General features: G+C 38.6%; 1 protein-coding gene across 5 annotated transcripts in view; it reads right to left on the bottom strand.

Moving 5' to 3' along the window:
- Gaba-b-r2 (gamma-aminobutyric acid type B receptor subunit 2) overlaps window positions 1–17,831 on the bottom strand; it is a 35,272-nt gene that overhangs the window by 4,108 nt on the left and 13,333 nt on the right. For all 5 annotated transcript variants that reach the window (XM_070297837.1, XM_070297838.1, XM_070297842.1 and 2 more), the window contains 15 exons: window positions 12,963–13,100; window positions 12,617–12,784; window positions 11,671–12,024; window positions 10,731–10,964; window positions 7,819–7,879; window positions 6,888–7,122; window positions 6,470–6,710; window positions 6,272–6,394; window positions 6,022–6,132; window positions 5,693–5,917; window positions 5,170–5,352; window positions 4,124–4,223; window positions 3,560–3,671; window positions 2,414–3,096; window positions 760–1,026 (listed from right to left, as the gene is read on the bottom strand). In XM_070297837.1, coding sequence (XP_070153938.1) covers window positions 760–1,026; window positions 2,414–3,096; window positions 3,560–3,671; window positions 4,124–4,223; window positions 5,170–5,352; window positions 5,693–5,917; window positions 6,022–6,132; window positions 6,272–6,394; window positions 6,470–6,710; window positions 6,888–7,122; window positions 7,819–7,879; window positions 10,731–10,964; window positions 11,671–12,024; window positions 12,617–12,784; window positions 12,963–13,100 — 3,235 coding nt within the window. The remainder of the gene's footprint in view (window positions 1–759; window positions 1,027–2,413; window positions 3,097–3,559; window positions 3,672–4,123; window positions 4,224–5,169; window positions 5,353–5,692; window positions 5,918–6,021; window positions 6,133–6,271; window positions 6,395–6,469; window positions 6,711–6,887; window positions 7,123–7,818; window positions 7,880–10,730; window positions 10,965–11,670; window positions 12,025–12,616; window positions 12,785–12,962; window positions 13,101–17,831) is intronic.

Here is a 17,831-nt window from a genome sequence, read left to right as displayed (position 1 = left end):
GAATACGATATATATATATATATATATATATATATATATATATGTACTCCTTAAATGTACATGTGTTTTATCTGAATAATGAAAATCTGAAATATCAGACAATTACACTCTGTTTAACCGTATCAATTTAACCGACCGTATTTGAAATATGAATAACTTTAATTATATTGCCATTCAGATCTGATTAGTTTGCTGTTCAACGTGGATTTCGTTATTATTAAATGCTTGTTTCCGCTTTAGAATAAATGTCTTTAATTTATTCGAATGCGCTTACGATAATTCGGATACGTGAACCCTTGAGAGCGTAATATATATATATATATATTTTTTTTTTTTTTTCTTTCTTCTTTATATGAGCGTTTAACGTTAAAATTAATACCAAAAGACTAATACGCAATGTATATCTACGCGCATATACGTATATTTTGCTTTTTGATTATTTTTTCCTGCGTTATTGATTTCATGCCTCAAAGATTCTTTCCCTTGTCATAATAAAACCTACGAATCTCTTTCATGCTTTATTTCGACGCGAATGTAACAGTGTATTTTCATACAGCAACAAAATGTACGGTATCTCTCATCAAAATGCATATGTTACTAACGGAAAACATTTTTGACTAATATTTTCTAAACGTAATTTATGCAACGCAATATTGTAATTAAAATTGAAATGTTTCTGCTAGCTTCCAGTGCTGTTGTAGAAAAGAATTAGGAGACGACAGAAATTGGGATATAACAAGTAACGTTATAACACGCTACCGTTCACGTCGCCGGTTCCGCCGCGCGAGTTTGCCGCGACGTGCTTGCCGTTGTGCATCGTCGCTACGTTCGGGGTGCTCTGCACGTATTCCAACCGTGCCTGGTGGCGCAGCTTCGAGCCCGCGTGCCGGCACATACGGCGCGCGACCCGATGCGAACACTCGACTATGGGGTGGCCACCGCTGATGTGTAGCCGCAGGCACTTTTCCCGCGAGCGCTCCGACATGGAGCGCTGGATGATCGTCGACATCGACCCCTCGTACTTTTCTGTTAACAGAACGCTCAATTATGTTATCTCACGCCGCCAAGTCTCCAACGACCATATATGCGATTTCGATGAATGAACGCTGGATGACTTTAAATCACTTCGATTTCATTAAAAATGCATTACGCATTTATTTTTGTGCGGCAAACTTCAACTTTTGTGTGGAAAATTAAGAAAATATTCAAATATATATCTTTAAAATTACATATATATTGTACAATATTGAAACAACTTTGAAAAAAAGAAAACGTGAATCGGTATCTACATATTTCTTCTATAACATACGATCAAGTTCATTGGTGATATGTCCACCATTGTAAAAATATAATTGTCTCTTATTTTTCTAGATTCTAGATTATCTAGATAAATAAAAAAAAGTAATTTTATCATTTAAAAATTCAATATTCTTATATAACAATTAATAATTTATTGCAGCTTTCTATATTTTTATCGTGTCTTTTATAGTTTAATATTTAATATGTTGGGTCGATTTTGGAAAATGTCAAGTTTTTAAATTTCAATGTCTGTTTTTAAGAAAGACTAATTACGCAAAAAAAAGTATTTAAATATTAACTAAACTATGTGATATGGGAAGTAGTCTCTAGTAAATATATGTACGTGGACTCGCAATTAAGTTCGTAGAAAATATTTATTACAATTACTCGTAAAAACACACTTACTCGTTATCTAATAATACACGGTTCCTTTTAAAATAATCCCTTCCTTTTTTAAAGCAATGCGCTTGGTCCAATGTTTTTTTCTATTGCAGGAAGCAGTTTTCAAAATCATTCTCCGTGAGGCTGTTTAGAGCACGCGTCATCTATTCCACCCCCGCTCATGATTCCCAATGACAATCTTTCATGTCTTTCTTGATTTTGGGAAATAGAAAAAAGTCAGGGGGACTCGATCTGATCTCCTCCGATTTTTTTCTATTCCCCAAGATCAAGAAAGATATAAAGGATCGTCATTGGGGTCACGAGTGGAGGTGGAATAGTTGACGCGTGTTCTAAACAGCCTCACGGAGAATGATTTTGAAGACTGCTTTCTGCAGTAGGAAAAACATTGGACCAAGTGCATTGCTTTAAAAAAGAAAGGGATTATTTTGAAAGGAACCGTGTATTATTAGATAACGAATAAGTGTGTTCTGTAATTGTAATAAATATTGTATTTTCTTAATCGTTAGTCCTCGTATATGAGCATAAATTTTCATTTAAAGTCCCCAGCTAGAAATTGGAGTTTTAGAAACGGTACGGTATATATCGGTTTTGAGATATCTCTTTTCGTCTTTTCTCTAATATAAAAAAAGATTTCAATTATCTGTCATATGTATATATCACCATTGCGTGAAAATTCATGAAATTCGTCGAATTCGAGAACGTCGATTCTTACCGGCATGCCGATGATTTGGCACATATTGCGTCAACGGGAACGGCATGATGATTTGCTCAATGTAGTTCTGCTCGTGAAGCTCGCCAAAGGACACGTTCTTGGTCGGCGGCGGCGTCGACAGCTTCGCCCTGCGTTCATCCTTGCTCCGTCTTCTCACGCGACACACATGCCTTGCAATCTCGGTCTCCTCGAGAATCACGGAGTCGCTTTCCTCGACGACGGGCGGCACGAAGCGCGTCGTCGTCGCGGCTTCGTTCGGCAACGGTTCTTGGCTTTTGTTGCGTATCAGCAACATCGGCTCACTCATCTTGCCCGTCTCGTCGGAGGCGCTCTTGCGTCGCGATACATCCGCGTCGCACGTGTGTCTGGAATGTGTCGTTGTTGGCGTCACCGCTGTCGTCGTCGTCGTCGTCGTCGTCGTCGTCGTCGTCGTCGTCGTCGTCGTCGTCGCCGTCGCCGTCGCCGTCGCCGTCGCCGTCGTCGTCGTCGTCGCCGTCGCCGTTGTTGTTATCGTCGTCGTTGTCATTGCTATTGTCATCGTCGTTGATGGCAGGGGCAACGGCGGGAACGCGTCCGTCGTTGTCTCGACGCCCGGAGAAGAGCTCTCCTCGATCTGGGCCGTCATAGCCACTCGTTCGTTATCGATGGTGATTGACGTGGCTTTCGTGATGGACGACCTTTTCCTAGAACGAGCACCGCGCAACTATCTTGAGGATGGACGGCGGACCGGGTGAATCCGGGGACTTCCGGAACGAGGTCAGTAGGGTAAACGGAATTATCATTGTATTATCTCTCAACAATTAATTCTAATTTCTTAATTTTCTTCATCTAAAAGTGCACGAATTCATCGAGATGGCAAAACTTAGATGATCGTTATAGAGTTAAATGGAATTTAGAAATTTGCTATTTGGTCAAAAAGTGTTAAACCAAACATACACGTATGTGTCTGAAGAATGTAATTTTGTTAATTTAATGGTATACAGTTTATAGTTTTAATTATCCGGTAATAATGCTATAATGCATTTTTAAGTATCAATTAATTATTACTGTCAAGTTTCCTCTATATTCGATGAGATTGGTTTTCGAAATCCAAAAAAAGAGATTGAAATCTAAAGGTGGGATTTAATATTAAACATGGTTACGTACTTTGTTACTTGATCCACGTTGACGTAATCGCCCTCCGGCTGTGAAACAGTTGATGAATTCAAGCTGCATATGGACATTGAAACATCAGTCGTTTCTGTGGTTATTGATGGTCCTGTCGAATAAAATAAAATTATTGATATAGTAATTTAATTATTTTATTTGCATTGGCCGATTCAAACGGAAGAATGCGCACGTCTTTTTCTCGCGCGCGTACGCGCGTTTTTCCATTAAATCTAATAGTAAATCAAATTATAAGTTAATAGTATATAAAACAATGAGTTTAAAAAAAAAAAAAACTTTTTTTCTAGATAGATAAAATATATTGCAACGATAGCCTATAACTATTTAAATCGATAAAGTTACCTCGACAAAAAAAACTATACGTTTAATATTATATATATGGATGTACAATATATACTTTTCTTTTTTTTGCATTTGACACAGATACGACGAAAAAGATATGTTGCGCCAACTTAATAGAAATAATATATTCTTGATTTATAAATAAATAAAGATATTGAATATACTTTAAGGTTAAGGAAAAGTGTTGGACGAAATATTTACCTTCCCTTTTAACGGCCTCTTCTGGCTTTGGAACAAGCAACGTGTCAACCGTTTCTTGCGTTTCATTTGCAGTTTCTTCGCCCATTCTCCTTAGAAATCCCTAAAATAATATATACTGAGATAATGAGGTGAGTATTATATTTCTCTCCGCGCGTCGAAGCGTGCACCACGTTTGATGTAACGCAACGTATTAGGATGGATTAAATACAGTAATAGTAAAATCTGGCTTAATTAAAAAATATAGATACATAAATTAATTACTGATCAATAAATTATCTTTATTTAATTCCATTAAATCTTTGTCATTCTTACTATTGATTCATCTTTGTTTAATTATTAATTCTGTTTTATGTGCTATTTGTATCATGTATATGTATAAATATCCAATTGTAGTTGATCAATATCAATATCTCTCATCTATGTGTTCCGATACTATATTTTATTAAATATATCAAACACACAATTTTATTATATTTCACACACAAGGTATACTTTCTCTTTTATAAATTTCCAACATATACTCAAGATGTAATGCGAGAGAAAAACAATTGACGACGACAAAAGTAACTGACCATGATTTTTTTCGCAATAAAAAAATTATACTTAATTATTTTTTCTTGACAAGTAGAAATATATAAATGACATATATTTGATATATATATATATATATATATATATATATATATATATATATATATATATATACTGCGCACTTCAAACATTATGAACGTATATGTGCGTATATGCGTGAATGGCACGCAGAGCGAACGTAATCAATATCGTGGAAAAATCTGTAAGGCGCAAAAGAAATTATATATCTCGAGGAAATTTAATTTTACAAGATTGGATATATGTATCGAAGAAAAAAAATCTCTCGATTCCCCGGATCTTTTTATCACAGAGTTTGAGGAAACAGAGGTGATTTTGTGTAATGGATCCGTGTAACGTAGCTCGATCCGCGTTAAAATTTTGCAACTTCACGGTAGAGGTAGATTTAATATTTACTGTAAAACGATTTGAAAGTTTAATGGACGGAAAGAGCTTACCTGAAGCTCGGAATCCTTTTGCAATAGTTGCTTTCGGAATTTTTTATTCGCCAGCTTCGCCTCCTTCAAACGCTCGTCGATCTCGCTGACTGTCGAGTCCCTTCGTATTTTCAACATCGGCCTCAAAGTCGCCCTGGTCCGCTTATTTATCGCCCCTTGCGGATTTCTGCGTAACTCTATTACCTGGAAATCCCAAGAGACTTACTCGTACTCGACTTCACCGCTCTCATTCCGAAGATGGATGAGATGGATAGACGCGTTTATTATCGTTCTATAGTTTCCTCCTCAAGAACATACAGATATATATATATATATATATATATATATATATATATATATATATATATATATATATAAATAAAACGATATAAGATTAAAATTGATTAAGTATAATACATACAATATTAATTTGATGGAGCTGGGGAGGGAAAACGCCAAATTGTTCAAATAATCTTTTCAATTATCTGAAGTCAAGCAGGTTAGGTTCTTTTTTATAGCATGCAAGAGAGAAATAGGAACGTACCTTAGGAATAAAAACCAGACAAAGAGTGGCTGTACTACAAAATATAATGAACACCGCCAACATTATGAACATGGCGTCCTGTTTGTCAGTCAGCACGAAGCTTATAGCCGCGCCAGTGACGCACATTATAACAACGTTGTACACGCTCATTCCCACGTATTTACTGTCATTTAATGCCGGTATACTAACGTGCCGCGTTTCCCATGCCAGAAAGGCACCGAATATCTAAAAGCCCGGATAGGATCGAATAAGTGTGTGTTGGATGGCGCTTTATCCATCCGCGAGGCGGATAGGTATATTGTATATGTATACATAGCTCAACAACTTACCATTAAAAGGCCTTTGTATGCATATATGCAAAACAGATAAATATTCATTTGATTGCTCTGACAATACTCGTTCTCCGGGATGATTATTATATCCTCGCTGGAGGGATGATGCTGCAATCGAGAGACGATCTCGCGAGTTATCGAGACAACATTATCGGATAAACGAGAGAATGCCGAAATTTATATTTATATTCTTCTATAGGCATTCTCTTTTTGTTCCTCGCGCGCGGGCATTTTCTATCTTACTCACGTAAGGCTGCATCTGCTTGATCGCCCGATAGAACGGATCGGCTATCTGCCACGTCGTCATGATTGTGAGATCGACAGCCAACAGTATCCCGACCACCATAAACAGCTGGTAATCTTTTATCACCTGGATGAGACACGGGTAAACTCGTTACGCACGAATATTTGCAACATTTCTCGATACGCGGAACGGCATGTTTACCTTCTTATTGAGCTTCACGTCGGTGAATATGGAGTGTACGCGCCACGTTTTCGAGAACATGGAGCCGAAGGCTAACGAGAAACCGGCCATCAGTAGCCACGCTCGGGCCGTACAAATGTATGGGAACGCCGCTACGCTCGATAATTGCGAGTCTAGTCCGAGAAAGATAACGCTACTGTAGGTCAGCATACAACCGACGATGATGAGATTGTTGAGATGGGGCGATGACATTTTGATGTATCTGCAATATTGAGTTTGGTGCGTGAAAGCATGTTCGCTCTTGGTAAAGTAATTCTGGGAGGTATTCCACAAATGGAAGATATATATATTGTACACGTATGTATGTATGTATGTATGTATGTATACGCGCGAGCGCGCTGTGCGTAATTGTTACCTATTACGCCGTATTGGCCGTCACCTTTGATTTCGGTATCTGATATTGATGGCGAGAAATATGGATGCCAAGACGATACCGACACTAGCGGCCGAGGCTAGCACCGCGTATAGCGTGATGTCCACCGTGGAGTGCTCGATGATGCGAACGGTCCGATCTTTCGGTGGCGATCTCCCGTTCCACAGCGGCGCGTTCCCTCTAGTCAGATCCAGAACGCCGGTTATGCTATCGTACTCGCCTACATTTATCTCCTGACCGTCTAAAAAGGGTGAGTTGACCAAGTGAGAGTCGCGTGAGAATACGCTAGTAAGATAACGCGTGTTTCTTCATCCCTAACAATATGTTAAAATACCTATTTCAATCAAACATGGACATATATTCGTGACATATGTTTTTTCTTGTCGAATCGACCGCCCCGCAATGTTTCCGCTAACTTAATCGCGAGATGCTGATTATGAAGGAAATGTACATACGTGGCGTTATGAAACTGTTGCTTCGACAGATGACGAAAAGAAATCGCATTAGGCAAGTATCGTATTTTATCGTATTTTCAACATTCGTATGCATATATCTTTGCTATATTTTGAATTTTTCAGATATTTTTTTGATACGAATTTTATCACAAATTTTCGTCACAGTTTAAACGCAAATTTGTAAAAACTAAATATATATGCATTGATCGGTAAAATTACATCATTGATTCGAAGCAGCTTAATCCGATTAATAATTTTTAACAAAAACCCAACTAAAACTCTTACACATTTCGCTTAAAAATAATTTATAATAATAATAGAGGTTCTTATGAAATAAAAATTTCCAGATACATATATTTCTCTCTCTTTTGAATCCTCTTTATAATAATTATCGAGCTATGGCCAATGTTTTGGAAAGCTTGAAGTAGGTACTTTGTAACTTTTAAAATTCCTACGCTAATATCTAGGAGTAACTTACTTACTTTGAAATTGTTTTAGAAGAATGTACGCTTTCCTTTCGTTATCGTAGAAGCGAACCGGTCCCTGCAAATTTTATATTTCTCACATCCATTTTGCGTTATTATATGCACATATATTGTATATACACGTACACATACATATACATACATACATACAGGATAGTGTTCTCTATCGCAGACGATCGGATTTTAAAACAAGAGCCCGTTCCTCGCCAAAATATGCTATCGACTCATGCCAATTTGCCCCGCTAACTCGCCCGGTGGTTTGTCATGTTTTCGATTTCGTTTTAATTTCAATTCGGTTCAACCGCCAGAATCGGTGTCTCGTTCTTTCTCCCGCTCCTGTTATTGCTGCCCGTTATTGTATATACGTATGTATCCCTTTTTCGTTAAAACATGCTCGACCGCGGCGAAGTACACATGTACTGCGTCGTATATAAAAAAAGAAGCGAGAAAGAAAGACTCATTAAATTCACAGCGGTACGGTCGCGGCGCGCGTAGAAAGATGATGCGCGCTACTCGAGAGACCCTCGGTCTCGCGAAAAGACGGTCAAGTGCAGCACGCGAATGCCACGGTGTTGATTATGGCTTGGAGAACGCAAGTCGTCCGTGCCGTGTCTTTTCCTTTCCGCGTCTCTCTCGTAAAAACAACGGGCGTAAAGTGCCAGCAGCTGTCATTCTCGAGACCGACCCGCGATCGCAAGGAAGGCAAGGGTTGTCGCTTGTCTAATGAGAGAGCGTAAAGACCCGCTCCTCCAATCTTTACTTTTCTTTATAAACGTCTTCATTCTCTTCCCTCCGTTTCTTTAAACGAGTTTTTCTCCCGAGGGCGATTGTGCGGCAACAATTAAAGTTTTCCTCCGTGTATTCGCGCGACACGAATACCAAGGGACAGCAACTTGGAACTTGAGTGACGCGAATCAATCGAGCGCGAAAAGAGAGAGAAATATTTTGCTCCGAGCTATACGGAAGTTGCCGTTAAAAGGGTCGCTAAAGCGAAAGGCGATAATCTCGATGAAATTCTCCTTTTCCCGCGACAGGTACAGGATGTATCGCGACTAATATTGTATAAGATAATTATCGAGAATTTATTGAGACGATTATATCGAATAAAACATACATATACGCAAATATTACTCTAAACATATAATCACATGACTAAAGAAAAGAAAGGAACAAGATAAAATCAACTTCAAATCAAAAGAAAATTATTTTTGGTAAATCTTTAATATAGGAGCGAATTTTTCTCTCGAAATTTTTTAAAACTCATATATTTTATGTATTTTGAGGCGTAGAAAACGAATCCGTTGAAAAAAAGTTTTGCTCTCGTTCCCCTATTTTTTTTATATTGATAAAATGGAACGATGTGGAAATAGTATCCTTCTTTTGTTAATGTGTTTGAGTGTTTATTTTAAATATTGTTTTGTGGAAGTGAAAAGTAAAGGGGCGCGTAGGCGGGAGAGGAGCTTAAATTAGAAGTAGGTTTGGATCAAAGTGGGTTCCACCCCCCCCTCCCCACTCTCCGAGGGGGCTTCTCACTTCCGGAAGATATAACCTAACCCAAACCTATTTCTGATTTAAAAAAACCCCACAAAATTTGTGGCTGCTACTTCTTATATACCAATTAGACAATGTACTCGGCGTCAATATGGCACGTATAAAATTACTATGTTTAATCAAGAATATATAAAAAAATAGAACGAGAGCGACAATTTTTTTCAACAGATTCGTTTTCTACGCCTCAAATTACATAAAATATATGAGTTTCAAAAAATTTCGTGAGGTCTCGCCCCTATATATTGAAGATTTACCTTATTTTTCTTCAATATATTTTTAGAACATGTTTCATTACACACGCACGCACGCACACACAACTTCAATAGTTTGATATTTAAAAAAATATATCAGAGAAAGATATTGATTTTTATGTAAAAATTTATTATTTATCACAGCTATTTAGGAGCCAACGGCATAGATTTGAAGAATTTTGTAAAACTGTAATGTCTCAGAAGAAATATTTCTACAATATTTTATTTCCCGAAAGTTTCTCGTTGTTGATTAAAAAAAAAAAAAAAAAAAAAAAAAAAAAAAAAAAAAAAAAAAAAACAGAATGTTAATCTACAGATCTACACTATATTATAAAGAGATAAAGTTTGTTTGTTTGTTCCATTGTTTGGGGTAATCTCAGAAACTACTGAACCAATTTTAAAAAATCTTTCACTGGTGGATAACTTAGATCTTCCCGAGTAATATAGGCTACATATCATCGCGTTGCAACGTCTAGGAACCGAGCAGTAAAAAAGAACGTGCGTGAAGTCAGAAAAAAATACATCCTTCACGCTCTATATTCTAATTTATGTCTAACGTAAAAACTACACAAGCGATTTTGATGAAACCTTTACCAGTACGTTTCTAGACATCTCAGGAGTTTTTAAGGATATGAATTATAATTGACCCATATTTGCCCATCTTCACAAATCCGCAACTATATACCGAGCGCGCGAGGAAAAAACGCCAGCTAGTATAAAACTACATGAATTAAAGTTACAGTTTCAAAGTATATATTGTACATAGGTATTATCAATAAATTAAGATCAGAAAAGAATTGCAATTATACAGGCTCGGAAAAATATAATAGTTGATACCTATCTATATATATATATATATATATATATATATATATACGTACATATTTAATTGCTTATCATAAATAATCTCCACGAGAAATCATTAAAACTTTTTACAGCTTCTCTGTTACGAGACACCCTGTATAACAGCGTCCGTTTTTAGCGCCAAGAGTTTCATGTCAAACGGCATTACCCGACGGCATCCGTATTCCGTATTGTATATCCGGGACACACGAGATTCGAGGGGATGGCCGTGTGCGAAATTGCAACAAGGCGAGGCCAGCTTACCGTAACACCATCAAAGCTTGTATTCTTGAGGGCATCCATGAAGAGATTCTCCCATAATACGTCCCTATACCGAAAGTCGGATATAGTCTGGTTACGATGAAAATGCCGTATCCTGCGCGCGACGTTTGTTACGGCCAGTGCGATCGTCCAGATACCGTCGTACGTGTATCCGTGGAACCTGGAGTACTCGCTGCCCCGCCTCGAGTCGTATTCGACCTGATACTGATCCGGAGTCTGCGGCATCGAAGAAAGAACGCGAATCGAAATATGTATATTATCAAGACGCAACAGACGTTATGACGAATCTCAAAGAGGTGCGTAAAGCGGTGTCTACGATAAGTGTAGTAAGTCTTAAGCTGTAAGAAATTGATTAATCACAGTTGAATGTGAGAAGAATAATCGAATATGATTGATTAATTTCTTACGGCTTAAATTCTCATTGTAGACACCGCTTAATATACAATACACGCACGCACGCACATGTATATATATAATTGCGTTTAATCGCGCTCGGAAACGTATCGGAAATGCTACATATGTATGTATGTATGTATGTATGTATATATATATATATATATATGGCATTTCCGATACGTTTCCGGGCGCGATTAAACGCAATTTTCGACAATTCGCTTGGGTTGTGCTTTCGATACATGTACCATGCTACTTGGTCGCTTGCTTACGCTCCATCTACGTGATTCTTCCGCCAATCTCGAGTCGATTTTCCCGTAATCCTTTCAAGATCGCATTCGATCTACTTATGCGGCGGAAGACGTAATATTCCTTGGCTCAAGAGATTGAAAGATATTATAGTATAGAAAAAAAAGAAGAAAAAAACGTCTCTCAACTTTTAAATTCCACAATTTCGAATCTATGTAGATAATCGATTCTCGGAGCAACTTTTGCGCTCACGACAACCGACAATATACGATTCGCTTACGATTCCGGATGTGGTATGCTGTTCTTCGGTCGTCAGCGGTAACAGATCCGTCAGGATGACACCGTGGAGCGCCTCGGACAACTCGGCGGGATCGCATCCGCCGTCCGGACGCAGCCACCACTCCCTGGTATAAGTCCCGATAATGATCCATTGATACTTTCTTCCGTAAAGACCGAGTCTGTAGGCCTCGCAGAATATTCGCCTGGCCCACGCCTCGTTGAAGTTACCCAGCACGATCCTCACATCCTTCTCCTTGAGCTTCTCGAGAGCCGTCTTCACCTCCGTAGCGAAACTTAGCGTCTCCACGAGCTCCATCTTGCTCTCGTCCAGATCGGCCACCAGCCGATTATGCACCTGCGAGACGACGCGTGAGGAAAAAAAAACGCTGGCGTTACCGTGTTTTGTCGTTGACCGAAATTGAAAATTATCACACTTATTACGCGTAATGCGAGCGCGTTCGTTTCGCGCGTTTACCTCGTTGAAACAAGACACGCGAACGACAGCGACACACGAGACGAATCTCCATTTATAATATATAAAATATAAATAAAACAGTCGCTTGCATCGTTGTACATCAGTCGCGAGCGCGTCGTACGGAGAACGTTAATTAATCCTTTCGTTTTCCCAAATCGCTCCCGATTATTGAGAACCGCTGTTCTTTCTTTTTTCTTCAACGCTTTTAATTATTATTTATATTCGATACGTACAAAGTTTCATCGAGGAGAGTTTAGAAATTTTTTGTAAAAATTTCCCATTTATCGTAAGACACATCGAGTCCTTTCTCTCTCGTATAGAGAACCAGGGCGAATTACCAACTTTATTTAATTACGTTTGCGATTTTAAAGAGAAGGAAATTTTTCTCAATTTTCTCTCTTTCTTTTTTAATTCGGCTATGTATTGCCAGATTCTTCTGTATCATGGAAATGGTTCAGGAAATTAATTTTACCAGTGCATATCTGGGCTCGTTCTGGTAAATCGTGCCGACCCGCGTCCAATTGAAGTGCAACAACAATGCCACTCGCGGTGCGTTCAGGGCATTTTCGGACGGCACGACCCTGAAGAAATTCGGGAAGCTGTTGGTCGTGAACATGGGATGGGTATCTGCGTAGCTGAGCTGTAACAATAAGAGGGAAAGAGCGAATGTTGATAAAGAATCACATCTCTCTTGCGAATCTCTTTTCTGTGTTTACTTTCGTGTGCGCGCGCGCGCGCGTGCAAATAAGCGGCAATGTAAACAAAACACTCTCGCGTACATCATGAACATTTACAACGACATTTTATCATTGCATTACCTGCGTAAGGCGCCAGTGTTTCGAAGCTTTCGCTATCGGGTCCGTGACTTGTGTGCAAGCACCGCCGAAGAGTATCACCTTGTGCGGCCCGTTGTGCATCATGTCGAAGAAGGCTTTCATCCCAACTGCAGCGCTACACTGCAACATACGTCATTTATTGCTTTTCTCAATCTTTTCTCGCGTTAATGCGGATCTTGAAATAGAGGATTTAAAATCTTAAAGCACTTTTTCAAAATTTTAGAAAACATCCAAAAAGGCCCTTCTAAAATACTTTCACTTATGGAAAAATTCAAATATCTAAATGTTTAATTTTAGGTAAATGTTCGGATTAACATACACCTCATGGATCATTTTCATTTTTACGTATATTGTAGAGGGGACATTTCTAAGTAATATATATGTATATACACTTTGAATGTTGTGGCGCTCTCTTCTGATTCCAGAGATATGCGATTTTGAAGTATCATAATCTTCGCATTTACTTGTATCATTTTTTCGTTATATCCTATGTATTTATATTTTTTTGTTTACATTCACTCGTTATTGCAACACTGTCAGTACGGTTCTGGATTACTGTTTAGTTTCGCTAAGAATTTCTTTTTGTTTACATTTAGTTGTCAATATGATTTAATAAGATATAAACAATTGTATACTGTTTCGTTTTGTAATATTTTTCTTATTCTGTCTGAATACTTTATAAAAAAAAAAAAAATGATTATTATTATATATAAAAATAAGTAAATCTTTAAATAAACGCGTGAACGAGGGAGGGGCAAAGTCCCTCTCCCTGCACCTCTAACCTTGATATAGTTCAAGTTTATTATAAAGTAAACGCATGAGCGGGGACAGAGCCCCTTCCCTGCACTCCCATCACGAAATAATCTAACCTACCTCAATCCATGTCCGAGGGATGAATTATATATTGTATTTTTTAAAATAGTAAAAATTCTCACCCCGCGGACACAGATTGGGTTAGGTTAGATTTTTTCGTGATGGAAGTGCAGGAGAGGGGCTCTGCCCCCGCTCACGCGTTTACTTTATAATAAACTTGAACTACGTCAAGGTTGAGGCTAAATCCCATTTTCTTAAAATGTTATTTTTACAATATTTCAAAATCGCATATTTCCGGAATCAATAGAGCGCGCCACAAAATTCAAAGCGTATATTATTTAGGAATGTACCTTTTACGATATATGTAAAAATAAAAATGATCCGTGAGATGTAAATTAATCCGAATATTTACCTAATTTTATTTAACAAAAATCAATAAATATATTTAATAAATTAAATATCGCATGTAATATTTACTATTTAAATATTACGTATTTAAATAACACGTTACAATGTACACCTTTTCGTGATATATACTTCCTTCGTGATATAGTATACTTCCATATACGGTGTATTTGCATCGAGACGGAAAATGATCGTTTCTTATATCGAAAATTCTCTTTGATATTTGCAGAATCAACAAGTGTTTGTGTTAGGGTACAGCCGGAAAATAGAGAAAAGCAAAGGAAATAGAGTTATGCCAAATATTATTAGGGAAACTCGGCCTCGTTATGTCTCAATTATCGAGAGATTAACACAAAAACTCGCCAAGAATAAAATTGATAATATTAATAAACGCGTGCAAACATGCCGATTTTATTTATCTCGAACAGGAATTCCGATTAATGATACAATAATAATGGCTTTCCTTTTCTAAAAATAAAAAAAGATATTTTAAATATCTCCGTGGAGGGGAATAAAAACCTTGTTCTCGAAAATCGAATTTCTGCAGAAATAAATATTTAACACGAGAATATAGAGTATTGGACGCTCTTTAATGCGTGTAATCGAAATAATTATCAGAATAGCGGACAGAAGAGAACGATCTTTTTTTGAGCTGTGAGTTATTTTTGCGACGGACATTCTTTGGTATCGTCATTCGTCATCGCGTATTCCGTTCGAGTCTACATGCTTCTTTGATATCAGCACCATTTTTCGAGTGTTCTTTTTCACGTGGAAATTGATTCCAATGTTCCTATCGTTACCTTCTTTTCTCCTTCGCACGTCGCGACGTGCGGATGAGCGGATGACCTCGTTTCTAAGATAATAGGTACAAGATGTAGATATAATTATACAGATGAAAATAGGAATTCTGTGATTGGTCAGAAACAGAACGCCGTCTTTTCCCCGAATACGAGATACTGAATTTATCATGGGTAGAGTCTGAAATATTTCTCTGCAATCTATCGAGATTATTCTTTAAAATAGAGAAAAATTGCACAATTTTTTTCTCACTCGAGCAACATTTTTTTAGTTGTTCTCGTCGCTACATTATCCTTGCATTTTATTGTGCGCTGATTGTTATTTTTAATTTATTCAAACACGCAAATTTTACAAAATTTTTTAAAATTATCTTTACATTTATCGCCATCTAGTCGATTCCTTCCATAGATTGCACGTTTTCTCTGTTTTACATTCCGATTTCCGATACATTGACCGGTTATCACAGTAGAGATAAAAATCCGTCCTCGAAAAAAATTACGTTACGAAAGAGAATCACGTAACTCGAGAAAGAACTCCAAGTTTATTAGTCGCTACTTGACGATCGCCGTAGACTTGAAAAGAAGCCGGCAAAAAGAGGGAGGGGGGGGGGGAGGGAAGGAAATAAACTCGATCTCCCGTTTCAAATGCAACGAAAATAAGGAGAGACGCATCGCTTTAACGACGTCGAACAATGGGGCTGCCACATCTGTTGCAATGGGATATTGTAAGCAGAATAATCTGTCACTTTTACGAAGATAAAAGGAAGTATCTCCTTTTGTACTCGGATTTGCCTTGGGTTAAATGGAGAAAAATGATATCGATTCGCACAGAGATCCGATTCACACGCAGTTCCCTAATCATACGATTGCGTGTCGCGAAACACCCATACGGAAGTGAAGCTCGCCTATTTTCTTCTCGCGTGAGAATGAAAGAATTAATTTCAAACAACATCGCCCTCGCCCGCCTCCCGCCCCCCTCCCCTCCTCCCTCCCTCACCACTCCTCTCTTTGATTGCGCTATCGAATTAATCAAATTCAATAGCGCGTATCGTATCGTTGGAAAAAAAAAAAAAAAAAAAAAGCATAAAATGAAAAATCATATACAAGAACGATTACATCTGTTTGCGCGCGCGTATTTATCGTAAAGGAAGACTGGCAAGGCGTATATTTCAAGGTACACATCATGGTTGTCCTTTGCGGCTGCGTGTAATTGTACACAATCTTTCACAATATCCTTTCGAGGCGAGTAATCGGAAGCGATTAATCTTTCGCCGTCTTCAACTACAAGCTGCTCTACTTTTTATCATCAGCTTCCTCGGGAAAGTCTAGACTCTCATAATTCGATGTTCCGATCGGCACATTTTCCGCGAACCGTGTCGTAAATCGCGACGCTGATTCTTTACGTTCAACGAACGAAAAAATGATATTAAAATAGGAAAGAGAGAGAGAGAGAGAGAGAGAGAGAGAGAGAGAGAAAGAGAGAGAGAGAGAAGCGACGTTTCACGGCTGTTTACCTTCCATTGTGAGAGAAGGGGGGATAATACGTGATCATGTATGGACCAGCGCGTTAAATATATGTTCATCGTACTCTGCATACTGCCCGGTTTTATCGAAAAATATATCGAGTATAATTTTATTGCATTCCTTCGTTCCGGTCAGCGGATGCTTCGGATCTAAAGCACGCGCGTACAAAATTTCCGACAGATTAATATTTGCGGTCCGTTCGTGCTGCCGATTTTGCGCGAGAAACTTTACACAATATAATCAAGAGAAGTAGCAATCTTTTTAAATCGATAATAACTCGTATATTTTTCAGAGAGCAAGAGAGAGCAATATATGTATATAACGCGTATGATTATTTCGATACGAAAAGAATTACATTTCTCTTTCGATTAAATTGTACAAATGAGAAAGAGCATAAGTGCTGGATATTGGTCAAGATCTCTTTGGAAATCCTTTTTGTTTCGCGAAATGAGAAAACTGCGAATCACACCGAGTCCGAGCCACTGTCTCGGCTCGACGACTCATGCGTGCATTGTTTTTCATAAGCAAAAGCATCTCGCGACCCCATAGCGCGCGTTCGCATACATTTCCATCCGTATAAATTAAAGCGCGCGCGGGTGCGCGCGTGCGAATCCGCGATGCCTTCCTCGAATGCAGACGAGAGAGGGGGAGGACCTAATTCCACAAGCTCGCGCGACTTTATATGTGACATGTCGCGTATATGCAGTTCCAGACGCTATATATGTACGTATAAAGGTAAACACGTAAAGTTTCTCCCTCGAAGTTGCTGTCGCGGTCGCGTATCCTTGACTCGGTGTACACTCCTACTTGTGCAAGTTTTCTCTGCAATTTCCGCACGTCTATATAGGGAGCGAGACTCGGAGGCGTCCCTCGGTGTACATACGCGCATATGTAGACGCGTATACATCGAAAAACCTCGATGTTTAAGGTCTGTTTCTTTTTCTTTTTCTTTTTTTTTTCAGGGGAAGATGTGCATACGCGAGCAATTTCGCGCTCGAGATTCGTCCGATTCTCTTCGTTGCGTCCGCTTTCTCCAAAAATCGAGAGAGTCGCGAGGAAATCCACGCGGAATTTTCGGCGATCGCTGCCATCGTGGTGGCGGTAAACAACGCGATAAATCGTCCCGCGTCGATAGCTCCTAATTCAGCGGAAATTGAGATACAAGTGGCGGTTGCTGCCTGGATGTATCGACCGATGCGATGCGCAACATCGGTTGCGACGGCTGGCAAAGGCAAAGCCTCGCGATTCTCTCTCTCCCTCGGTGGACAATGCATTTTCACCCGTCAAATATTCGACAGATCCAAATGCATCG

Source organism: Polyergus mexicanus, unplaced genomic scaffold (assembly GCF_030449975.1).
Source record: "Polyergus mexicanus isolate NDT 795.1 unplaced genomic scaffold, iyPolMexi1.0 SCAF_6, whole genome shotgun sequence".
NCBI classification, from domain to species: domain Eukaryota; kingdom Metazoa; phylum Arthropoda; class Insecta; order Hymenoptera; family Formicidae; genus Polyergus; species Polyergus mexicanus.
The sequence above is the reverse complement of the archived record's forward strand: the minus strand, read 5'-3'. Positions and strand labels throughout refer to the sequence as shown.